General features: G+C 37.6%; 1 protein-coding gene across 1 annotated transcript in view; it reads left to right on the plus strand.

Moving 5' to 3' along the window:
* Positions 1-328: 328 nt before the first annotated feature.
* Positions 329-26875, plus strand: part of LOC122842636 (CUB and sushi domain-containing protein 1-like) — a 415097-nt gene continuing 388550 nt past the window's right edge. Inside the window, exon 1 of the mRNA XM_044136693.1 lies at positions 329-355. Within this exon, the coding sequence (XP_043992628.1) occupies positions 331-355 (25 nt within the window). The 5' untranslated portion in view covers positions 329-330. The remainder of the gene's footprint in view (positions 356-26875) is intronic.

The raw sequence follows: 26875 nt of genomic DNA on the forward strand, positions 1-26875 counted from the left end.
TTGCTTTTTTTCAAGTTCAAATCCACAACTAAGCTCTTAGTTGACAAAAGCTTACCGTTTGTACACACCTCAGCCTCTTCAGCCTGTTCCATTTGACTAATGTAAACAAAGAAACAAGAATAAGATTATTAATCAAATTTACAAACTCGTCTACAAAACTAAGTGGTTTGTAAAATAAAACACTCCATGCTCAAAGTTACTTTGAAGAGAACAAATAATACTGTGCAAAAAGAAAAAGAAGAAGAAAATCCTTCACTTGGTTTCACCCAGTGATGTAATCAGTGACGTCATCCAGATATACAAACAGGAAGTGACGGGCCAGCCGCTCCCATGCACCTGTTCTCAACAAGCAATGGTGAGTACTTACAAGGAAATCACAAACAAACCCTGGATAGCATGTCAAGCAATAGCTAAAGCAATATGAATAACTTTAAAATAATAAGATGCTATACATTTTGACATTGTTAAAGAGTCAACTTTTCTAAAAAAATGTAGTCTTTACCATTTTGTCAGGAGTTTATACACTAAATATTTGGTTAGTCTATTTCTTGTTGGAAGTGATCAGTTTTTTTCTTTGTTTTGTTATGGAAGCTCATGTAGGTTTAATAAGAGCCTTCAGCTTGTGCATTAAGGTTCTCTTTAGGCCTTAGGTGAGGTGAATTTGTTAGCGAGTCAAGCTTTATGATGCCATGGTCATTAAAACGGGTTTTGGTAATTTGACAGCGTGAGCAGGTGCCACCTGGAAAATTAAATCAGCTCATATTTAAAGCTTGTCAGCAGAGAGAAGCATGAAGTGCTCTAATATTGACTGATAAAACAAAGAGGACAAAAACCAGCAGATGACATGGTTGCCCTCTGAAGACCTTTCGGTGGAATGCGAGCAACATGGTTTCTGTGCCACTTTACACTATTCTTTCAGAGTCTGGGACCTTGATTTCATAATGAAAATGTGCTTTATTCTGAAAAGAGGCCATTATGCTAATGAGCAGCAGTCTAGTCTCTTTGCTCAGGTAAGATGCTTTTTCTGGAGCGACTTGAATTACTAGATACTGTATGTCTGGTGGTTCTGGAAGGACCAACTCTATTGAATCTCTCCAGCCTCTTTTGCTTCACAATCCTTTTCAGAGTTCAGTTATTGTTTTTATACCAGGCTTTGTCCTTCCTCTTAATCTTCCATTAATATTCTTGGATCAAGCATTCAGTGAACAGAAAGCTTCTTTACCAATTATGTTGTGGGTTGCCTTTCTTGTAGAAAGGGTCAATTAAAAAGTCTCAATAGGCCATGGATTATTATTCTATCTATTGATCATATTCAATATTTTAATGAAACTCAACCACAGCTAATACTTTAGGTTTGAGCCATAATCATCAAAGTCAGCAGAAATAAATGCTTGAAACATATTCCCGTCAGTTCTTGAATAAAATTACAGAAATGTAATTTATAAGTGTTTTATATGCTTCAGCCAATAGCCACCTTTAACCTGAGCTACAACTTCAAGCTGTATGGATGGGGCCTTTTTGAAAGATTTCTTGGCCTGATACTAAAAAAAAGAGGTTTTTATTAGAAAGAAGTGAAAAACCTCTTGGATTCAAGTGTGTTGGACCAGGGAGACGTCTAAGACACCGGCCCTTTAGGACCAGGATTATTTGTTTTAATAAGCCAACACTTTTGCCACAAAGCTCTACATCTAAGTTTTCTTGGAAGAAATTTTTAATCTCCACGGCGTTAGACAGATCAAATCAGTGGACAGTACGTTTTAGATTTGGTTTCGCAGTAATTAACAAATAATTAATCAGATCAAACTATTTTTATTCTGACTGAGAGCCGTTATGACGGTGCTTTTTTTGTTTTTGTTTGCACTTTTTCTGTTATACTGGTTGTAGTTTGCTGTTCTTGTCCAGTCAGTCTTCAGAGCTCAGCCCTCTCTGTAATATACGTACATTTGAAATATGTGTCCCGACAGCTAATTTAAAGGGTTTAGATTATCTCTTTGCTCCGTCATCAAGGTCCAAACTATTCAGCTCATTATTCATTCGTTTAAATCCAGTGATTCTTCTACGACAGTGTTTCTTAAGTCCGATCTTCAGGGACCGCTGCCCTGCATGTTTTACATGCGTCTCTGTTCCAGAACAGATTCATATGATTGCATGACCTCCTCTGAATGCCATTAAGTGCTGCAGAAGCTTGTTAGAAGGGAAACGCCTAAAACATGCAGGGCAGTGTTCCCTGAGGTCCGACATTAAGAAACACTGCTCTGCAACGAGCACAAACCCAGTGCCGAAGGACCGGAAAGACCCACTCCTATTTTGATCTCAATTCTGTGTTTTTTTTTTTTTTATCCTGTAAAGATTTGTTTAGCATCTAGTGAGAATGAGAAATTATTTTTCTGTTGTTGTTACGAAGCCAACTGATTGGGACACTTTGAATGCCTCAAAGCACTGAAACATTCAAAGCTAATATAAATGTTCCTATACTTTGAATTTTAGAGCAACACATGTTTTGATAGTAATCAAACCTCAAGCATAAATATATATTTGTAATAGTCGGTTTATTTGATCTAAGCCCAGGTGGCGTACAGTCAAGTTGTGAATATTAATAATGATCACTGGGCCAGATGGGTCACTCATCCTGATCTGGTTCTGCTGGAGGTTTATTCCTGTTAATAAAGAGTTGTTTTGCTCCGCTGTTGCAACATGATTGCTCAACTTTGAGCAAAATCAGCAACACTTGCTCAGATGTAAAATCAATAAGAAAGTAGGTGATTAACTGAATTAGATTTTTTTGCACTAGAATTTCAATTGGATCCTGGATTTCATTGATCTGAAATAAATTTGCACCTATAGTTGAATTTTGCAAACTGAAGAGATTTGATCTTTTTTATGCATAATGTTCCTTATGTAATTTTTCCTTTAGCTTTTAATTGGTACAATGTAAATAATTTCAAACAAACTGTAATTTTACCTCTATTTTGTTTCTCCAAACCAGTCTGATCAGGTTATCTTCCTTTAAATTTCACCTTAGTGAGCATAAATGTTGATCGGCATCATTACTTTCCAAACAGCCCATGATGCATGTAAAATATAATGCCTATCCATCTCTTTCAGTCAATTAAAGCCAAGATGTTGGTTGTTACAGCCCTCAAACCAATCCTTAATAAAAGCCCTGCTGATATCCAAATCTGCAGGGTGACTATGGTTTCATAAGGATGTGCCAAACATGCAGCAAGATGTTGAACCTGGTGTAGTTATTCATTTCCTGTAGCTAATTAAGGGTTTTATGTTGTGTTTAAAATCAGCGGGTGTATCCCAGGTTCATGTGTCACAAAGGACTCGTTTTTTACTGGAGAAGAAGAGTTGAAATTTTAATTAGGAGGCCAGGTGTTTTTGTTGGGAACTTTCCAGAATCAACATCAGTCTTGCATCCTCTTGGCATATCTTCTCTCCGCTTCTTCATTGGCTTTTCTTTTATGTCTCCACTATTTTATTTTATTTTTTTTAAACATCTGACTTTCTAAAAAAGTTGGCTCTGTGATCAGTCTGTGATCTTTGTCTTAAACTGCTTCAGTTTTGTTCCACTTCTGTACCTCCGCCAGATTTTTGCCATTTGAAACACCATAATGTTTAAACCTTGAGCTTTTACAGTCAAAAAGGTATGTTCCTTATTAACTCTGACTTAAACACACACACACACACACACACACACACACACACATATGCTGACACACAGTGAATACCTGAATACACATCACGGAGCACATAATTTCCCTCCAGACTGCGTGCATTGTGTTTGACTGCAAAGACACTTGAAGGAAACTTGGATGGGATCCAGCACTCAACATACCCATCTAAAAAAAGATGTCTGAAACTTTTTTCTCACGACTTAAATAAATAAAGGGACTCACCTTGGACCTACACTCATTAAAATGTTCTGGTTTTCTTAGTCTTCAGGGACTCAAGTTAAGTCAATTAAAGTCCTCCACTGTTGACCCTGACTTAGCAAGATACACTATGCTGAGGGATACCCAGCGTTCAAGTCATTTAAATAAAGTACGACTTTTAAGCAAGCACACCAGCTACATACTGAAAAACTGATCTTTTCATTTTAAACTGCAGTAAATGAGCTTAATGTCACTGTTTGTACAGTACAAATAAACAAAAGGAGAAGCCTAACGCTTTTATTAATACAAAAAAATGTACGATTTTGAAATCAGCTCTAAGAGTTTTCAATAACAGAATAAAATTAAGAATCGCATAGCGACAATTAACGTAAAATCGCATTTAGGGTCATCACAACCAGCTGGTTGGTTGGTTTTAATCATGACATTTATGAACACATAAAATTATTATGAAAATAATATTTTGTCTCACAAATTTTACAATAAATTATGTTTGTCAAGAAATGAACATGTTTGGAGACTTATTGTCTCCAGTTATTAAGTTGTCATGCAGAAATTAAGATTTAGATCATATATTGGGTCAATTATATGTTGGGTCAAATATATACCATACATGTATTTATGTACCACCTGGTTGGTGAGCAATACTGACTGTACAGGTTAGATAATGTGTCGGGATAAAAATATATTTTTTTACTTCATTGATAAACCTATACTCAGAAAAACGGGATAAAACTGAGAAGCTCATCGTAACATAAAAAAGTTGTATTGAAAGATCATTTGGAGCCTACCATCCTCAGATCCTGGACAGACGATTATCCAAGTTATTCAGATCTTTCACAGATGTTTCTTTTTGCGAAAAGATCCAAACCAGCCCTTAGATTGTTAAAATATAAAAGCAGAAGCAACTTGTTGGTGAAACTGCAACTTATTATTGGTTATTCAATCAAATATTAACTGGACTGTATGTTTACTTTTGACCCTGCTTGAATAATTTTGACCCGATTTTGACCAACATCACTCGGTTCATGTTTTTAAAATTATTTTAAATTTGATGTTGTACAGTCAATCCACCCTGCATAATTACAAACCTAAAGATTAATGGGAAATTCATAAGTAAATTAACACTGTGAATTGTTCAAGCAAAATAAACATCTTTTCATTTTTTTTTACTTAAACAATAAACCAAATTATAGGTAAGTTAAAGATGGCCATTGAAAAAAAAAAAATCCCTAATCTTTCCCTTCTTAGTATTTCTTGGTTTTAAAAAGAGATTACCATAGTAAAGACTCCAATTCAGTTTCTCCTCATAGTAACAAGATTGTGGCCAAAATCCTCCCATATTACTTGAAGGGATTTCATTCTTAGTTCATTCTTATGATTATTATGTGTTAAAAATTACTGCAATTAGCCAGTAATTGCTAATTACTGAATCCGAGTCAAAAATATTTGACTCGGATTCATGCATATTTTTTATTTTCATACCATTTAAATTCCAATAAGCTTTCTCAGTGTTGGAGCTAAAAGGTATTTTCACATTAACCCTAATAACTGTACAGCAATAAGGTACTGAAATGGAAAATTCTGTTTATTATCTGACATTAGTGAAAGACACACCCACTGGTTTCCACAAAAAGATAAAGATTTTGTGAGTCTGCTGCAATCTTGAAGCAGAGGTCAGTGCTGACTGCAAAACCAAATGCTGAGCAGACAGTAAAATGTATATTTTATTGTACTATAAGATGTTGTTTGAAATGCTGGAATATTTCATCTTTATATACTTTGATGTGAGCTTTTTCTTTCTATGATGGAGAAAAGATGAAGGCGGTCTCTGTTAGAGCTTTAGCCCTTTTACCCCTCGAACCTTTGAAGAAAAATATATTTAAAAAACTTTACTGAATATTTCCAACTCTTTTTATTACAAATTTCAATGGCAAAAATGTATCTTTATTACATTTCATACAATCCACTGCAAAAGGATTCACAACCTTTTTTCATGTTGATATTCAAAAATGTCAAATGTTTAAATCAAGACACATTAGTGTATCAGAATGGCCTAATCAAAGTCCAGACCTAAATTTGGCAAGTGGGGACAATTCATTCAGTTTTACTGATTAGGCTGTTCAGACCATGGATATTTGTGCAGTTTACTTTATCTGTGGTTGTACATATTGTGAGGTTGGATATCGGTGCTATATTATAATATGTAATGCAAGTTTTGATTTGTGCAATTAAGACAGAACAATATGTTAAATTCTTTCAATTAAAAAAAATGTAGAGGGAAAAATTTGTTCAGCTTGTATATTAATGAGGCCGCCTTGTTAAAGCATACATTTCTGGCAGGGTTTTCTCAAAACATTTTAGAAAATTATAGTTTATACCTGGGTGTGCTTTTTTAATATCTTTGGGATAATGAGGGCTAAAATAAAATGCATTGATTTTTACCTGCAGCAATAAGATGTTTTGCTTCATTCTTTGGTTTTCAGTTCACATCCACACTGTCTGTGCGCTATCTGCTTGCTAATGCTCTTTCCCCATCCGAAGTATCTCAGTTTCTCTGTAACAGAAGAACTTAACCTGAAAACATAAAAGCTCATCTGTGTTTTTTTTAAGAATGTTGTTGGTGTCATTGATTGCTTACTTTATCTAGTAGTTTTCCTCTCTTCTTTCATCAATTAGGATGCAAAGCTCTTCAACTCCATCCTGTTAATATAGATGCACGATCGTTCCTGGCACCGTGTACCTTTTCATGTTCCTGTTGCACCCGCAGTAAACAGCAGCGCCCTCAAAGACATAAGAGCTTTTATTCAATGGCATGGTGCTCTTTGAGAAGGGAATTTGTTAGCTTAGTCCCAGAAGACATTATAAACTTTAGCCAACTTTGAACTCCGATCCGAGCCAGTCGTGAAGATAATGGGCAAAAACAGAACCACTTTGACAAACGTTACTCTTTGAAGACGGAGTTATGATCACATGCATATATACAAACATTGTAAAACCCATGTAGTTTAAACTGGTGTTTTATAGGTTTTTTTTTTATTATTATTATTATTTCTGCTTCATTAGTCTTTCTCTTGCAATATATTGTTGACCAGAAGATGGCAGCCGTACTACACTGAGCTGTGGTAGGGAACTGTCCGTGGTGTTGAACTATGTTTACCGCAAATTGTCTGTCTGTCTCTGTCTGAACTTTTTATCACATGTATATATAGTCGTTTTTACATTGTATATATTGCTGAAAACATGAAGAATGAAGCACATACACACAAACACACACATATATATAATGACTGAAGTAGCCCAATGTACAGAGAGCTACCAGCTTGATGGATGACTCACAGTAATGCTGTGAAATGGCTCAACCCACACTCACACACACACACACATGCACACGCACACGCACACACACACACACACACACACACACACACACAGTCACTAACTAAAAGAGGGCCTTCTTCTAAGGCAACTCTGGGCCTCATGGGTCGATGTCCTGCAGCTTTTAGATGTCTTCAGGTCCAACACACCTGAATCAAGTTGCACAGAAACACACCAGATAAGACATCCAAGTTGAGGTAAACTATCTGAAATCTGCTTATGTGGATCTACAACATGAGTGATTAGTGACACATTATTGTGAAAAATGTTGTTAAGAAGAGCTACAACAACACAACACAGACAACTTTAGCCTCTAAATCCTACGTTAGGATGTCTAAACATGGATTTGTTTGAATTTAATCTTTCTTCTCATATAGATAAATATTGAAACGAATCATGAGGATTATTCATAACCTGGAGAGTAAATATTTGATCAAATGTGAGATGAACAAAATGTTTGATTAAAGTTATTAAAGTAGGAGGCAACTTTTGAGCGTTGCTGTGGGGACGATAACAAGGGATGAATCCTCATCTCTACGCCACAAAGAGTTAAGAGGGATGTCACAAAGTTACATTTCTTCTTGTCATGGAGTGAAGGCCTTCGTTTCACTCCTTTTCTAAGGACAAATCTAAAGTGAAGCTGCTCTTGGCTGTCTTACTGGCTCAGTCGGCTAATTCTTCATGATGTGTTTGTAGCATTGTAATCTTATTAGTGTGATCCTTCACACATGCCACCAGGGAGTTGGGATCAATAACTGGCTTGTGTCTCTCGTTGGGGTCTAGTCAGACAGACACTATCAAGTGGTGATTATGGAAACAACCCAGGTGATGAGGAAAGTGGGATATTTGTTGCATATGTGTTGAAGCTTATGGAGTTATTTGCTGATCCGCTGAACCCCCCCCATTAACTTCCTACTTTTGCACCCCCATGTTTGCATTTTTCGCTTCTCCCCTCTGCATCCCATCTCCTCCCTTCCTTTTTTAATTTCCTGCCACCCTCCTACCATACCCCCTTTCATTCTTCAAATTAGCCTCTTTCTCCTGTTTATAGCTTCTTTAATGCCTTGCTCCTTGACATTGTTCTCTTCTCTTCCCTTTTCACTTTTCTCACACTTCCCTTTCCTTTCTCTTCTCGCTCTTTTGCTTCAACCTTCCTGCCCTCGTCTTTCTTTTATTCCCTTCATTATCATTTCTACCCTCTCTTCTTGTTTGCGCGAATATCTTCACCTGCTTTTCCTCTTCCTCTTTTCCAGTCCCCCCCCCCTCTCTCTTTTCCCGTCTCAGACCAACCTCTGCTTCTCTTTGCGCCTCTCTCCCTCCCCCTCCACCTCCACCAGTCTCAGTCGTTGTTGGCGCGCCGGGCTGTGCGGACCTATACCGACCATCTCTCTCCTCTCTTCCACTGAATCTCTCCTTCTCTTCGCCTCTCTCCTTCGCTCTCTGCTATGACAGCTCACACCAGCGGCGTGCTGCCCGATCTTAGACCGTCAACCCGTCACCGGTTGCTGTCCTGTCCAAACATTAACATGGACATGTGCGAGAGGGATATTCGTGATTGATCTTTCTTTCTTTTCTGTTAATAAGGGGAAAAAAAAAGAGGAAAGGGGCTGCCTTTTTTTTTTTACCCCCCCACCCTCCGCTTCATTCAGCCAAGCAGAGCGGCAAGGTGGGGAGAGGACTTTAAAAAACAGCCAGCTTGGATTTATTTAGCAGCAAAATGACGGATTTGGGAGCGCCGGAGACGCTGCCGCCACTGATGAGAAGGAGGACGATCGGGAAGAAATCGGGGGGACTCAGACTCGACCTCCCGCTTCTCCTCCTGTTGGGGCTCCTCGTCGGGGATTTCTCCCCGTCCAGTGGTGAGTTTTTAGCGGATCTGCGTCTCGCATGCGAGCGTAACTGCGTGAGCGCGCGAGTTGAAGGTTGCCACAGTGTTTTTTTTATTTATTTATTTTTTTTAATTGTTATTTTATTTTGACGTTGCGTGTGCGCGGATTCAAGAAGGTGATGCGTGGACCTCCGCAGCAACAGTCAGAGTCGGTATGTGAGAGTGACGGAGTTTCTACACGGAGGCTTGATGGGCGCGCGTGCGCGGGCAGAGTGTGATTGGCTGCGCACGCGCATTCAGGTCCGAGTCCTCTGCGTGTGTGTCTTGTCTTCATGGCGGTGCGTGTTCGTGATACTAAAGCCCGCACAGTTTTGTGTTTGCGCATTCGAGAGGTGGGAGAGCGCTGCGCGGCCAAGTTGGACACAGTGCTACATCTGGAGCGACGAGGGCCTCCTATTCTCAGCAAAACCAACACAAGCCACTCCAGAATGAATCACCACACCAGCCAGATCACATTTAGCATCTGCAAGAGTTAGAAATCCTCTCTGCTTGACAGCAGGCTCAGCCCGTGTTAGCCTTCTGTCTACAGACGGACAGGAAGGGATTTTCATCAGAGGAAATCCCGTGATCGGAGTTATTCGTGATTTTCGTGGCGGAGCAGTTCTCTTCGGGGTTGATGGTGGGGGCTGATACTGTGCATCAGCGGTGGTGCAGCAGGTGATGTGCACTGGAAGTTCCTGGAGTTGAGCTACGGAGAAAGATCAAGCAGAAAGTGTTAAATTTCCCCCACTCTGTTTATCAATGCCCTCTTTGTGAGGACTTCTCCTCAGTCCTGTTGGAAATGCTTTTCCCCCTCCAAGAGTCTTTTAAAGTTTCCCTCTCCATGCACAAGTTCATCATCACCCTGAAATTAAGAAAATGTTTCCAGTTTTGAAAATCCTTTTATAAGTCAATCAATCAATCAAATTTTATTTGTATAGCACATTTCAGCAGCATGTCCATTCTGAATAACATAGACTTACTTCGTGGTGTGTTTGTGTGTGTGTGCCTGTGTGTGTGAGGATGAGAGTGAGTATGTTTGGCATTGGCATCTGTATCAGTATGCAGGCATGTATGCCAGCTGTCAGCCTGGAAATAAAGGGATTTGAGTGAAAGTGTGATTGAGGGGGAATCGTGTGTGTTGATGAATGTGATAGAGGGTCTTTTAGGCTGTTTGTGATTGAAGCAACTGCTTCTTATCACCTGTGATTTAACTTAAAGTCCAATTTCTTTTCCTGAATGTGTGTGCGCGCGTTTTCATTCTCAGCTTATCTGCCATGAAATTTAAGATGGTCCAATTTTCACAAAAAACGAGTTTTGAAATTGTTTGCTGTATCATATATTATATCTCCCTTCTTTAGAATCTACAAGACGTGTGCATAAATTATTATATAATTGAAAAGTTAATTGATTTGCAGTTGAAACTCATTAGATTCATTACCCACAAGAAGATATTCCAGGTGTTTATCTGTATTAATTTGCATGACTATGACCCCAGAATCAGCTCCCCAAACATATAAAGTATTATAAATGTTTAATAAAATGTTGGTTTTTTTTTAATATACTGAAATGTTACATTATTATACAAACATGCAGAAGGCTGCTGACTTGGCAGATTTCCATAAGACCCTCTGCTAGAAGAGCAAATCTACAAAAAAGTAATTTCTAAAGAAGCGTAAAACTCAGATTGCTTATTCCAACTTATTAGTAGATGAGTGGAAGGAAAAATGTTGGAGATGAAGGTGAAGAAGCAGCTGGGATAACCAGAGCATTGAGAGGGTTGTACAGCAAAGCTCATAAGTGAGTGACTGGAGTGAGAAAGAGCCATATCTGGAATTTGGGCTGCAACTGTTCAGGACTGTGCTAGGCCAGATAATGTCAGAGGTTTCTTAGCTGGGCTAAAGAGAAATAAGACTGGATAGTTGCTCAGTGCTCCAAGGCCCTCGTTTGTCATTAAAGTAAAAGTCCTGTAGTCTGGAAAAAGAGAGGAGAGGCACAGAATTCAAATGACCCAAACCCAGAGGGAAGTGTCCACTCTCGGTGTTGAGTTGAGGAGCCATGTCATGTGCTGGTGTTGGTCCACTGCTACTTTCTTTCAAGTCCAAAGTCAGCTCAGCCGTGTTCCAGCCCTCCATGCTTCCCTGTGCTGGTCAAATTTATCAAGATGCTAATTTAGTTTTCCAGAAGCACTTGGAGCCACCCACACTGCTGAAAGCACCAAAACTGGGCTTACATACTTTCACTAATTTAATATTTGTGTATTAACATTAATTCTAATATTGCATGAAAATAAATTTATACCACCCATAATCTTAGAAACAGATAAAATAAATGTCTCCAGGTGCAATGGATCTATGTATGAGCTTCACCTTTACCAGAATTGAATCAGTGAAATAAATTCATTTTCCAAAGATATGGAGATTTATTGAGATGCTCCTGTATATTAGATTAGGCTGCTCTAAATGTACAGTAAGTATGAAGTAACCTGTTCAGTCTATCACTAAATAGAGCACGATAATGGTAATAAATAAAGCCTTTCACATAATGTCTTGCACAATGTGAGACAACATACGAGAAAATTAAAGGGCATCCAGACATCTGGCGAGACAGAAGGGAGGGTGGCAATAATTAATTTAGTCAAACCTCAAACCGCAAATGGCTGCCAGCCTCTTAGACAGTGTAAATGACATCACACTGCAAGTTTTAACAGTCAAGTAATTATTGATGTTCTGCAAATGTCTGCTAAAGATGTCACAGAAACCTAAACCCTGGCCCAATTCCTTAACATGAAAAAGATGTTGAAGTAGCTTTTTTTTTTACAAGATTATTAGGTAAATAAAATGAGCCCAACATATCAAAATGTTAAGTTTAGAAATATAAAAGTGTAGCGTAACATAAAAGACAATATTATGCTGAAAATAGTTTTATGCTCAATACAAGCCTATCATTATGAAAACAAAAGAAACATGGTTGGTTGTTTCATTGAAGCATTCACACATTTTTCAGTCATTTGTATTAAAATAACCTCCATCTAACCATCAACAAGTTGTCCGCATGTCCAGCTGTGATCATAATTCCCATTAAACCCAGCTAGTGCTAATATAATTGATATATCGTTAACTGCACTCTACAGGGGATTGGACAAAAGGCACTTTTGGAACACACACTCACACAAACAGACACACACATCTGACAATAACATGCCTGAGATTTTAGACTCCCACTGGGACTATGAAGCACTTGGTTAATCACTTGGGCACACACTCACTTCACTAAACACACTCACACAACGTGACACACGGGACATCCCAATGACTTATTTCTGTTCCATTTTCGAAGTGAGGAGTGGTAAAAGGTCTGCTTTTCAAAGCTTTTTAAAGTTAATAAGGACACTTAGACCCAAACGCACGTATTTACATGCACACACACCCAAACAAACTAAAGTGCATGCACAAGGTGACAATTAGCTGACATTGAATCAATGCCAAACAACAAGATATTGGAACTAGCTGCCTGTCCTCCTGCTTGGCATACTAATATCACACATGGGAGGGACACACAAGCATGTACACGCACACATCAACACACGCCGGCTTTGTGAAGACAGTTAATTAAAAAAGAGCTGGCTGCCTGATACAAATTCAACAATACACAACACAAGGGGAAGCGGGTGTACAGGTGGAGTGATCAGTGCCAAGGTACAATTATGTTTTAAAAAAATGACCAAAATAGGACAAAGGAAGTGTAGCCCGCTTCTAGAAATTTGGCCTCACACACAAAAATATGAAATGTAATTTATGTGTATTTATGCAGGGGGGGAATCCCACGCAAAGAAACAAGTGATTTTAACTAAGTCCTCTGTGTCGCTACCATCAGAACCTCAACAATACAACAACTTAATGTTGTAAATTGTTGTTGGGCCATTTTTGTAAAGATGAAATTTTAATTAGGATTCAATTACTTCCTGCCATTGGGATGTAAATTTGATGTGACAGAAACATCATTTTTGTTTTTGTTTATTTTGCCACCAGGCGCAGTGTAGGAGTTGATCAGGGAGATGGAAAAAATTAAAACTGTACAGATGGAAAACGGCAACAAAGAGCGTCATCTTTCAAAACCAAGTCTGCATTAAATCCATTCCAATCAAGTTGTTTGAACGCCTTAATGTCGTTAAATGTGGAATCTTTTCATTCCTTTTAATTCACTGAATAATGTATTTATATCAGCTTATTATATGTAAATATCAATGAAAATTAACATGGAATAATTTTTTAAAACTTTTATTGCTTTCTCTTACTAGCAAAAGGTTTTCTTCTTTAAGTTAAAACTTTTATGTGCTTGAGTCATACCATAAATTATTCACACCTCAGTTTTAGAATTAATTTTTTTAATGAACTAATGCATTTGACTCTGATGGGTGTCTCCCAAATATGTGATAAAACATTGAAATATAAGAAATCAAAGGATTTCTTTTTCTTCTTGTAATTCCAGACTCTTTTTGTATTTTGACCACTAATGTTTGTCGACGAGCTCCAGAACTTTGATGTTGGCGCGCCAACTTGCTTCTTTTCTCCATCACAGATTTTCTCTGGCAGTGCAACTACAAATCTTTGTCATATTTCCTTTCAGAAGAAACACGGTAAAATTAAAAGATTATTTTACACCTAAGTCAGGGAAGCTAATACATGTGGACCAATAAAAATATGAGATGCTCTTTTTACTTCTCTATTTTTCCGTTGCATCCAATTTGGTTTATGTAACGCATCCAACCGACAAATCCCACATAAACAATCAGAAGAATAGCTTGTTTTCATTTTTTTACTGACTATTGTCACTGATCCAGGATTTTAACTTTTTCTTTTCTGAATGGTGTCGTAGTAATACTGTTTCATCCTCTTGTGTCACAACTCATGACATTTTTCTCTGTGTGACAGATGAAAATATAGATCCCAGTAAAGACTCGTTCTAGTTTTTATTCGTGTATTTCCCAAACATCATTCATTCTAATGAAATTGAATTGAATATTCTCTTATGTATGACCAAATTTGATGGATTGTGAACCGTGTTTTTAGATAATGAATTTAGTTTTTTGTGCCTAACATTGGGTAATGTTAGAAGGTTCTACATAAACAAATCAAAGTGAAATAAACATGTTTTTAATGAAGTCAAGGCAATTAAATTTTGCTACTAGTAGAATGTAAGTAAATACACAAATTGAGGCACAAGTAAACTTATAAAAGATTGTCTGATTATTTATTAAAAAAATACACTTTGGACCTTGTCTCTCTTACTTTCCTTTTCACATTTATCCACTACTTTGTGTTGGTCTATTACATACAATCCCAATAAAAATTTATCTTTGTAGTTGTGGTTGTAAAATAACAAATTGTAAACATGTCCCATCGGTATGAATACTTTTGGAAGGCCTTGCATCTTAAAAGAAATTAGTCAGAACATCTGTTCTGATTAATCTCTTTTCTGCATATTGTCATAAAAGTAGAAGGACGCCTTTATGGATTTTAGATGCTTTTGAGACATTAAACACTTTGTGAACAAAATGTCACTCAGTAATTTAGCAAACATTTTAGATTTTTTAAAAGTATATTAAGAGGTTATTCTTTTATTGAGGTATACACAGCATGTAGCAGACAGACCTTACTGTGGGCGGTCTGCATTCCTGCCCACCTGTCTTTGACACCAGCCACCTGAACGTTGACCGGTCGTTCAAACAAGATAACTTGGACTGCGGTGTGCTTGATGGTTTTCACATTTCCTGCCCTTTATATTTCAGTGGGATTCATATCTGAGCTTTAACTCTGCCATTTCCATTAACCCTCCATTTCTGCTTTTTAAGCCATTCCTTGGTGGATTTCCTTGTGTGCTGTGGATCATTATCCTGTTTAAAGGTCTGCTTCCTCTTCAGCTGTTTTCAGGCAGCCTTTGATGTGACGTAGAAGGTTTGGTCGAATCAACAAATGCAAGCTTCCCACCCCCTCAGGCAGTGACATTTACTCCACTATGCTTAAAATCATTGGATTTATTTCTTTAAAATCATGGTGGTTTGGTTCAAAACATGTATGACACCAGGCCATCCTAATTTATTGGGATCTTTGCTTTGATTTTCCTGATAATTCTTTGAAGGGTTACAGTTATAAACAAGTGACCATGAATGTCCAGCACTTGCATAAGACATCTTTTACGAATCATTATGGAATAAAATTTAAGTCTCCTGAATTGGTGCGTCTATGTGATTTTTGTATATTTACCAATGATGCATCGATTGGTTCTTTGGTCTTTATTACCATGGTTTTAGCTTTTTCTTACTAGTAATAGCACATTTTTTTACTAAGTTTGAAGAGGACAATTAGCTCTTTGCAATAATTGCTGCTCACCTTTAGTGATTCGTAGGCTTCTAAGAGGTTTCCGTTAAACTATGTGTTGCCATCTACAAATACAGTTTAAAATTTGGTAAGATAATGACATAAACATTATAAAGATATGTAAATTTTTATAAAACAATAATTTGACATTTCTGTATGCAGACAAAATGATAAAAATGAATTTTAAATAAACAGCTAACACTTAAAACAACAGAGGAAAGTTTGTTTATACTTTAAGCACATTGAATTTTATTTTGAGAAATGGAGAATTGATCAGGGACATATGGTGGATTTTTGCTCTTTGGGAGTTGTGAAAATAAATACTAATAAACTTAAGAGCAAAACTATTCACACCCCTGGCTGATTTTAAAAAACAACAAACCCCCACACCCCCAGCATTTTACCTTTCCCTGAAACTAGAGATCTGATTTGAATTTATCAAAGAATTTGTGGAAAGAGCTAAACTTTAGGGTGATGGCAAGGAGGCCTTTCTGGCTCAAGGTTTGGTACCATTAAAAGTTTGAGATAATTGGTCAAAATACCATTGAAGTCATGCTGCTTAGTAATTACAATTGAAGCAGGATTTCATTTCTAGTGTTTTTTGTACATATTTGAGTAGACTTTAAATCACTTTCACAAGTTATTTTTTGAATGAAATGTAAATAAACATATCCATTGTTTTTCAAAATTAATGTTATTTTTTGAGATGCCTAATCTATTTACTTATGAAGACAAGGTTTTAAATTGGTCAGCTCAGAGTTTTATAATCAGACTGTTAGAACCAGGAATTGGTACATTTCTAGCATTTGAACTTACTTACTGTGTTAAAGAGCATTTTAACTGTTTAAGTTATTTTTCCAAGCCTTACAGCAGGTTTTTCCCCCCTGGTGTGTTATAAGCCCACCAGGCTAAGCGTAATTTATTATATGCACCAGTAACAGTGATTTGAAGACAGGATGAAGAGTCTCCTTGGTGAAATGATTGGAAGCACAATGGCAACATAGTAACACATAGGGAGACTGAAGTCAGGTGTATTCTGTCGGTCTACATCTTCAGCAAATAAAGTGACAAGTCATAGATAAAGGATTAAAAAAACACTTTAATTAAGATGAAACAACTGAAGTGCAAAACTTGATATTTATATCAATTGTATTTTCTTATGTTTGTGTTTTTTAACGACTTAATAGTTGGTGTTTAAGAATTGTCGTCCAATATCTTATAATAACCTGGCTATGTCTTCAAATTTCCTGCCAACTTTAAACATTTTTTAACTCAAAAACATGGCAGCCCCACTGAGTTTAGCTAGTTTCCTGAGGGAAAATGTTCAAAGCTTACAGGCTGCGATAGTAGCAGTGTGTGGGGTGCCGTGGGTATTTGCTGGGAATTCAGTGGGAATGTGTTTGCTTTTAACTTCCTGTGGTCTCTGTATGAGAAACCTGGGAATGCTTAGCCGTAGCTTTTAATTGTGTGAGGAAGAGATGTACTGTAAGACTCGCATGCGTTCAGACAAACTCATGCTGCAGGTGACGGAAGAAAAAATGTTCTGTTTGGCGTTTTCAGGTGCTTGTGTTGTAATTCATCCTCCTTAGTCACACCAAAGACAGAGCGCATTTTAAACAAACGGAGCTTGACAAAGAGCAAAGGAGACTCTTCTCACTGAGTACTGATGATTTTCAGGCACTTGAGAGTGCTTCTGGTTGTCCAGTGAGATGAGCAAAAACACACACACACAGTCTTCAGTACAGTTAACTAGCACATCGTACACAGATGTTCAACAGAGCGAAGGGTCTGCGTTTGATCTGTGGTCAAAAGAAAAATATGGATATGTGGAGATATTTATTAAATTGTGGAAGCAATGCTTTTTCTTCTTTTTTTTTTTTTTTGAAATCCCAGATCTAGATTTCAAAATAACATCCACAACATAGAAAAGAAATTCAAATTAGCTGTCAAAGAGCAAATAAGGAATATACCATTAAAACATGTTTAATTTTTATGATTCTAGCAATGAAGAAAATAGTGTGATCCTTGAGTTAATTGACTTAATATTTAGTTGAAGTTACACAGGTTTTAAAAAGAGCCATGGCCTACATACAGTATGCTTACGCAGGGGAAGAAGACAGTGAGGGGAATACTGGGACAGAAAAACGGGGAATGTGTGTGAAGACAGAGAAAGCGATTGAGGCAGAGACCAAAGGCAGTATGCTAAAGAGAGATTGAGTATGAGAGGAGGGGAGAGGCACTCGAATGTAGGAGGAGACAACACAAAAGGGAAAATGAAAATGTATTCCTGAATAGATGCAATTAATCAGGAATGACTTTTCCATCTTGTGTTACTCAGTTCTTAATGTCGGGCATAAACTAATGACATCATAACCCTGTCGCGCACAAATTTATTGCTTAGCTACGTGAGAGAAATTCACTAAAGTGACCCAAAGGCATATACAAACAGGGCCTTAAAATGTGGGGATATTAATGACTGGACTCAGATATTTCATTCTGGCAATAAATACTACATTATGTACAGAACTCTCTATATGTTCATGATTTAAGTGAGGAAAGAAAGAAAAATATACAAACTGAGGAAATAAAGGAAACCCATATTATAAATTAGAATATTATTGAAATATCCATTTATTTCAGGAACTTTACTACTATGTGAAACACTTTTATATACAGCTCTTAAAAAATAAGAGACTACTGCAAAATTATGAATTTCCCTGATGTTACTCCTTATAGGTAAATGAGTAAAATGAACATTGTTTTTTTATTTCATGAACTTCTGACAACATGTCTCTGAAATTCAAAGCAAAGATTTAGTTTTTATTTGTAGAAAAAGAGAACTGGTGAAAATAACTAAAAAGATGAAGTGTTTTCAGATCTCAGATAATAAAAGAAAACAAGTTCATGTTAATTTAGAATCAACAATACTAATGTTTTATCTCAAGAAGAGTTCAGAAATCAATTATTGGTGGTCTTAATTTTTTTTCCAGAGCTATATATACACACCACAAAGGTCTTCAATAGTTCAATAGTTGTAGTGTCATTTCTAGCCAACTCAGGACGAGTTTGGAAATCAGTATTTGGTGGAATAAGCAGGAGGTTTTTCATGGGGCTGCAGTGCAGTGGGCTTTTCATTTTTTCCAGAGCTGTATGTTACATAAAGGTGGACATTTGAAAGTGTTTATTTCTATTAAATTTGATAATTTTATTTTCCCTGTAGGTCATAAAAACATGACATTTAAAATCAAAACTTTACCAGAATGATAAACGTTTTTAAAACAGAAATGTGGTCTTAATGGAAAATATGTTCAATACCTGCCTTAAGGTTGTCATTTTTAATAAGTATTTTAATAAATCTGATCTGTTAAGGTCATTGACTATCAAAAAAGCTTAAAGTAAGTTTGAAACTCGACATAATTAACATTATGTGTTGTTGTTGTTTGCTGGTCTGTTATGCACGGCTAGTAGCATCTAGTTTCATTTTGGTGTCTTTAATTTTTTTCATCTTATCCCTTAAGTGTCCAGTTTGAACAGATGACGACACTGCATGCACCTAATAAGCAGCGTGTTGCCTAGATTCCTGCAGCATCATAATACAAGTAACGGTACGCCCTTAAAACTCGTTTAATCCTTCTACTTCAGAAGCAGTTGTGGCTGTTTTTCTGTACCTTGTGCTGATGCCTCGCTGTGGTGGGAGTTGACGGTTATTTCATAACACACTGGATTACTCAGCCAGCCAACTCTAAAAATAAGCATGAAATGAACCTCTTAAATGGAGCTCATAATGAAAGATTGGGTGGTGTGACTACAAGACATCCATGAAAACCAATATCCAAATTTAATTTGACAGATTATTCAGAACATCAGCAGCTATGGAATGTTTTCACCAATTTCAGCAAAGTACATAATTTCCATTTCTTTCAGTTCGTTTGCTGTGTTAATGGTAGTGGAATGAATTATTGTAGCTTTGGTTCAAGAAGTAAATACTCCACGCACATATCGATTTGCATTTGCATGCAGCTGTCGTACAGACTGTTTTATTCAGACGTTGCTCGTGACCGGCAGGACCTCCAAGTCTGTAGGCAGCATGATTTAATTACTTGGGAACAGTCTGGGTGTAGTTAAGCAAAGGCATTCCTTCTGCCAACACCATGGTGGCTCCAACCACTTACCTTTTAAATTTAGCCTTTTGGTCGTAATATTGATCTTATTTTGCTAGTTGATGAGAAAGAGCCTTGTAGAGCCTCACAGTAGAAAAACATTGTGAAATTATAATTTTTAAAAGCATAAAAACAAACAGGGTAAAGTTATAAAGTTAAAGTTAGTTAATTGTGTTTGGATAAACACCTTGTTTGTAGTCGGGCCAGGTTGAATTTTGCTGGAGGAATTGAAGTCTTAAGACAGAACAAAAAGTTTTACCCTGAAAAGGGTAGAAATGACTTTAACTTTCTGTTAGACATCTGGAGATGTGTGTATTTGGAGCTGTTGTCCAATGAATCTAAAGGCTAATGTCTCTGTTATTGTAGCATTTTGTTAAATTCTTTCTGCCTTGCCACCGCTCTTTAGCATGACATTTTATATCAGCTGTAGGGTAATAGCTGGCTAACGGGTTAACATTAAGCAGGCTAATGTGTCTGTTAATGTTATATTAGTGTTATTTCAGTTTTTCTCGCGCTTAGTTCCATGGTTTAAGGGCAGAGTGAGTCTGGGCTTTTGACTCTGTTTGAGCATGCCTCCACTTTTTGTGTGAGTGTTTTGGGAAAAGGTGCAAACGCTGTTCCCTGTGTGTGTGCGCGCTGGCGTGCGTGTGTGTGTGTGTGTGTGTGTGCACACAGTATATGGAGCCAATGAGATGCATTTCCATTTCAAAGCAACGAGTCAGCAGCAGGAGAAGCTACTTTCATCCGTTAATGTGATTTTAGGGGAAGAGCGAGACAGTGAGACACACGCGGAGGGAAATACTGTACATAGAGCCTCGGTAATCGTTTCTCTACAGTTTAGCAAGGGGGCTGATATTGTTTAGTTTGTGTTTCACTCCCCCATTCTCCTGTCTTTCTCTATTTCTGCCTGTGTGTTCTGCCTTACCTATCAAACAGGTCATGGTTTTAATGCTCTTTCACTAAGATTAACAACTTTGCTACTCAAAAAAAATAACAACAACAACAACAACAAAAAAAAAAAAAACTGCACGGGGCTTGTTTTAAATGTGTGAAACTGTTTTAAAGGGAAAAAAGAGCCTGTGTCGCCTGTAGCTTGGTTTGGTATCAGCCTTCAAGCAAAAATTGCTCACAGGTTTAGGTTAGAACAGGGAGTGTTAGAGAGAGAAGCGAAGGGATTACTTTGTGCTCGGGTGCCGTTTTGTGTGTAAATGTCCACACGTAAGCTAAAAGTGTGTGCCAGTGTCTAAGCATCATGTGTGTGTGTGTGTGTGTGTGTGAGCACAGCTTTTCTATGTGCACCCATGCGAGAGTCGTATAGGCTGCATTTCACAATGTTACAGTGCTGCAAGTGGAGAGCAAATTTGTTTGTTTTAAATATATGTATGTGAATCAGTGTTTCCTTCTGTGCACAAGCTTGCATGAGTGAGTGTGTTTGCTTGTTCGAGTGCGTCCATGTGAAAGAATTTAAACTGTTTATTTTCATAATATAAGGACATTTGCCTGTGGAAATGAACAGAAATGTGGCGAAGGATACCACATTTTTCAAATGTTTCATTTTGTGTAGTTTATTTAAATGTCACTTTCATGGTGAAGCACTGGTTTATGACCTGTGAAAGCTGTTATATAAATAAAGTTTATCTGTTGTTTTTGTTGTCAGTAAAAGAAGCTGTACATGGTAATTCAACGTGTTTCTTGTCCACCTTATTGCCGTGATTTTCTTGTACGTGAGGTTGTGTTTCTGCATTTTCAACGAGCGTGTGTGTTTGTGTGTTTGAGTATGAATGCGTTTGCCACAGGCTATCATTGCTCCAGTAGCATCGTTCTTATTCTATCCATTTTTAATGATCGGTAATGGTCGCTAGCAGTGTCGAAGCTACTTTTTAAGGAGGCAGCAAAAACGGTCCCATGGCGCCCAAAGCTACCAAGACGGAGGAGGCAGAAGAAGGGAAGCTGAAACTGGAAAGAGGTTTTAAATAAGGGTTCCTTGGGATATAACTGCACTGGTCTGGCACACTGTGTCACTGCTTTACAGCCCTACATGGAGGACAGCGTGCGAAGAAGAGCGAGGAGGTGAGAAAACGGCCAGCAGGCTTACTGACTGGAAGATTTAGTGGCTAAATGATTGGCTGGTTGTTAAATTGATTGACTGACTTGCTAGCTGATTGGTTGTGTTACAGGCTGGCTACGTGACTGAGTGAGGCAGGCGCTGATCTGTGGGAGGATTTTTACAAGGTACCTTTGTAACAGCTGAGTAAGAACAGACATAGGAGAGCCAGAGGAACGCTTGGTCTCTAGACAGTTTTTAATCTCTGTAAACTAAAGGTTTAGAATTAGTTTCCAGGGTCCAAAGGCCAGGGTTGGTTCTTGGCATGTAATGGCTTTTAAATTGTTTCTTGTTAAACTTAAATTTTATTTGTTCTCATTAGAAACCGCAATAGGCTTTATTGGCAATGATTCCTTACTTCTGCCCACCCTTTAGGGAAATATCCACATTCTGTCAGCTGAAATCCAGTGGAATCAAACTTGAATCAAATTTAATTCAATTGCATTTAGCTAAACTAGATTTCACTGGGCTTTCTTAACTATTTATCAACACAAATGAGGAAAATGTGTTGGACTTTAGATGTTTCTGCTACACTGACCAGAGAAAACGTATGGATAGGAGATCAAAGATATGATTGGTTTGGCAGAAATTGGTGGACCAGGAGAAAGAGGCTGCAGTGCATGAAAGAGAGGCAAATCAAAGGAGAGAGGAAGAGCCTGGCACTGTGATAAGGAAATAACAAAGGGTAGGTTGTAAAAGCCTTGAATACTGGAGCTGTAGCAAAGCCAACAACTCACATGTGCACACAAAGCTGTATAAAAACTGATTTTGCAGTGTCCTTTACAGACCATTAAATCCAAACAATGTCAATCGCTTCTCTCTCTCTGACAAATGATGGCTAAATAACACGTCTTTTCTGTCTGTCTTCTTGCCTGAGTGCTTGCTGATCTGAAATCAATCAAACTGACTCTCTAACGGCGTGGGAAGGCCACAGCAGGAAATCCCTGAACTTGGCATTTGAAAAGGTGGGACGGTCAAACCACACCGATTTCCATTCCCGGTGTGTCAGATACATGACATCAGCAACAAGCAGCAACACCTGAGGCAGCGTGGGATTTAGAGAACACACTCTCCATTATTATTGAGGATTATTTGTAGAATAAATAACTCTCAAAGTATGCGTTGTGTCTCCAAATCAGGAAAAACCTGGCACTTTATGTCACTAGCACTGGCTAAGGAGGACTAACTATGATGAACAACAGTAAATTCACTTTGATTTGTTTTTCTTAACTCTGCTTTCCTTTCAAACTCTGGCGCAGACTGACAGGCAAAGCACACAATCATAGATTAGACAGTAGCTTGTTCCTTTTAGGAGTTTTAAATTCACACTTCTTGCATGTCAAGAATCAATCAGTTTTTTTTGTTCCCCTTTTTTTTTCTTTGCTTCTGTCACCAATCATCTCTTCTTTGTCCCTCTTCACCTTTTCTTTTTCCTGACTCTGACTCCTCTCTCTACATTTTCTTTTTGTTTAATGTGTCAGCCTGCTGCCTTTTCTCTTTCCCCTCTGCCATTCATCCTTCGTACTTTGTTCCGTTTTATTTTTTAACACTTTTCTCCCTTCCCCTGCCTCTTTTCTCTCCGTCTGACCATGCTTCTCCCCTTTTCCTCTTCTGTCCTCCCACCTCTTTAACTTTTCTCCTTTCGCTCCTTATATTCCTCCCCACTTTCTTGGCCTGTCTATTCCTCCTTCCCATTCTCTCTCCCTCTCTGCCCTTTTCGGGTCCTTTGATTAGGTTGTTGGCATTTTCATTGAGATCTCTATATGACCACTGAAATAACTCCTGTGTCACAATCTCATCTGCCCTCCATCTACTTTGTCTCGCTGTCTCTTTATTTTCTATTTGTGTTCTGCAGGGTTCCCTTCTAATCTCCTCATAACCCTTTTATTTTCTCCTTTAGTCCTCTTCCTGCTACCTTGTTCCTCTCATTTCCTTTTTTTCTCAATCCCTCATTTTTTTATCCCAACCTCTCATTTTCCTTGCTTTTGAACTCTCATTTTTGACTTCCTAAGCCACATTATAGGTCATTCATTTAAATGTCAAATGACCACCGGAGTTTGTATTATAAACAGCTTTTAGGCTGGTAACGCAGGAAGAGAGATGCAGGAAGCCAAAGAGTAGGACAGAATGAGTGTGTGATTATCATGACTGGGCTGATGCTGCAGTTTTCTTGTGTTTCTGGCAGTGAACATCAAGAGAACGATGTCTGAGAATGGGTAGAAGTGTTTGAAAATGATTAGCAATGTGGGGTGGCTGTAAGGAGAGGGAGAGGATGAGTTGGCTTTTAGAGAGGATAAAGGAGGGGAGATAAGAGAAGTTAAAGGGAGAAGACAAGGAGATGAGGCAGGACAGGAAAAGGAGGATAATGATAAAAATGAAGAGAAAAGGATAGGGAGAGGCTGCTTGTCTACATGCTTCTAATCTGTTGATGGTTGTGGAGAAGCAGACAATAACCTATTATCTCTGCAAGAGTTAGCTGTCGCTGCTGCAGTATGCTAGGTGGCAGATTGTCTGTGCTAAAGCAGCTTACATCCAGTGAAACCCATACAGGAACTTTAACAGAGGCAGATGATGTGATATCACTATGCACAAATATATATACACAACTATGTGGTCTATATACAGCTCTTGGACAAAAATAAGAATTATCAGCTTCTCTGATTGTACTTTTTGAATGTATGCGTTTGAGTAAAATGAACATTGTTCTTTTATTCCATGAACTACTGTCAATGTGTCTCTGAAATGCCAAGCAAAAGTTTGGTTTTTATTTGCAGAAAATGAGAAATGGTCAGAGTAACAAAAAAGATGCAGAGCTTTCAGACCTCAAATAATGCAGAGAAAACAAGTTTATCTTCATTTAGAAACAACAATACTAATGTTTTATCTCAGGAAGAGTTCAGAAATCAGTATTTGATGGTCTTAATTTTTATTCTTTTTCCAGAGCTGTATATACACACCACAGTGGTATTCAATAGTTCATTTATTTCAGTAATTGAATTCACTAAGTGAGACACATTGCATAGATAATTACACACAGACCGATGTTTTCAAGCCTTTATTTCTGCTCTTTATTTCTGATTTTAAGACTAACAGAAACACATTTAACATTAGAATATTAACCCAGACCAATAATAGTACTAGACACAATATTACAGAAATGTGGGTTAATGAAATGTATATTTAACAGCAGCTTAAAGGTTCTTTTTAAGAGGTGCCTTTAACCCACCCACCCATCTAAATCTCCACCTGGATATTGTTGCTTATGTTAATTGCACGCAACTCTTTAAATTTTGTGTGACTATTTATCCATATCAACATGAACTTTCAATATCTAGTAAGTTATTTTCACAATTTAGCCAAGGTTTTTTTTTAGCAGCGTCTTTCATCTTGTCCGTCTTTCATCAGCCTCTTGACGATACCCCATAGAGCCGCTGTGGGGTCGAGGTGACGTTTCTGCTTTATTATGCATAGTTGTGCCACGTTCTTGAAACCAGATATTGGTACATTAGGCAGTGTGGTCCTAAGGTAATTTGAAATCAGCTTCTCTATAAAGCTTGTCAGAAGAAGGAAACATGAAGTGCTGTAAAATGTTCTTGGCAAATGGCTGTGGACTTTAGAAAACAAAGTGGATGTTGTGACTCTCCATATCTTTCATGATTGAGGAAATTTCACTCTGGACCTTGAGTGATTTGAATTCTGTGCCTTTCCACTTGATTTCTCGAATTAATTAAAAATGTATATTAATCTAAGATGAGGCTGACAGATTCTCCTGTCATTGTCTCCGGTTCTGGATGGGCCTAACAGAAGGAAATATGAGCGTTGTTGACTCCTGAAACTTTTATTTCAGCTGCAGTCCAAGCCTTGTGAAACTCCACAAAACTGTTGAATAGGCTTTTCTTCACAGTCCTTTAAGGCTCGCTGTTCTCCCTGTTGCTTGTGCACCTTTTTAAATTCAGACTTTTTCCTTCTACTCAGTTGTCCATTAATGTGCTGGGATACAGCACTTTGTGAGGAGAACATTTCTTTAGCCAGGACATTTTGTGGCTTTCCCTCCTTGTTGAGGGAATGGCTGCCTGCTGGACAACTTTCAAGTCAGCAGTCTTTTCCCCATCATTGTGTTGCCCATAACATAACATTTCTGTAGTAAGCATCCCTTTTCTGTTAATTTTATAGAAAATGAATTGAATTACTGAGATAATCAACTCTTTGATTATATTCCACTTTCACAATTGTGTTGAATGTGTCATTATTGCAGTTGTGATCGTCTGTTTGTCATGCTTAGGCCTGGTACAATAACTAATGTTTCTGGATGATTAATCTTCCCAGAAGTTATCACGATAAACGATAATATTGTTGCTCTGAGATAATTTGCGAGAAATATAAAGATAATAATGGCATAACAATACAAGAGTAGCTACATACTTGCACTAAACTTTAAATTCAATAAACTTTGAATTGTGATGAACATTCAACACTGGAACTGGGAAACATTTTAAATATTCAAAATAAATTAACAAAGCAACAGAAACATCTGATAAAGTGAATTATTAGTTGATAATTCAGAATTTTGTTTTTGAAGTATAAACAAAAATTGTCCTTCAAAGAAAGTTTGGTTGAGACCTTTACTCCAGACTGAGCACTTTTATCACCCAGTTTCTGGTAGAAAGACAAAGGAGGAAAATGATTGAGTTTGTTTTAATTTATCATGTAATGAATTGATTTATTGATTATCGTGACAGGCCTTGTCATGCTTATTTTAACACTATTTGACTTGGATTAGCAGAATTAGCATATTCCGTTAGATTCTCCATGCTGCAAACATGACATGAATTTTCATGTGATCTGAAGCCAAATGTGCCTACAGTGACGTTGCCACTTCAACTCACAAAGGAGCAGAATCCTGAAGAAATTCACAAGATCATATTAATCAAAAACCTCAACTTACCAGACTACAAAATAGTCACATGTTCAAAATTAGCCTTGCTACAGATGTTATTTAACTATGACGATGAATAAAACAACTCTTCTTGTCTTACTAGTTCAATGGGGTTTTACTTTGTTAATTTGCTTGGGCTAAGTTAGAGTGTGAG

This window comes from Gambusia affinis, linkage group LG02, assembly GCF_019740435.1.
Source record: "Gambusia affinis linkage group LG02, SWU_Gaff_1.0, whole genome shotgun sequence".
In the NCBI taxonomy this organism is placed as follows: Eukaryota; Metazoa; Chordata; class Actinopteri; order Cyprinodontiformes; family Poeciliidae; genus Gambusia; species Gambusia affinis.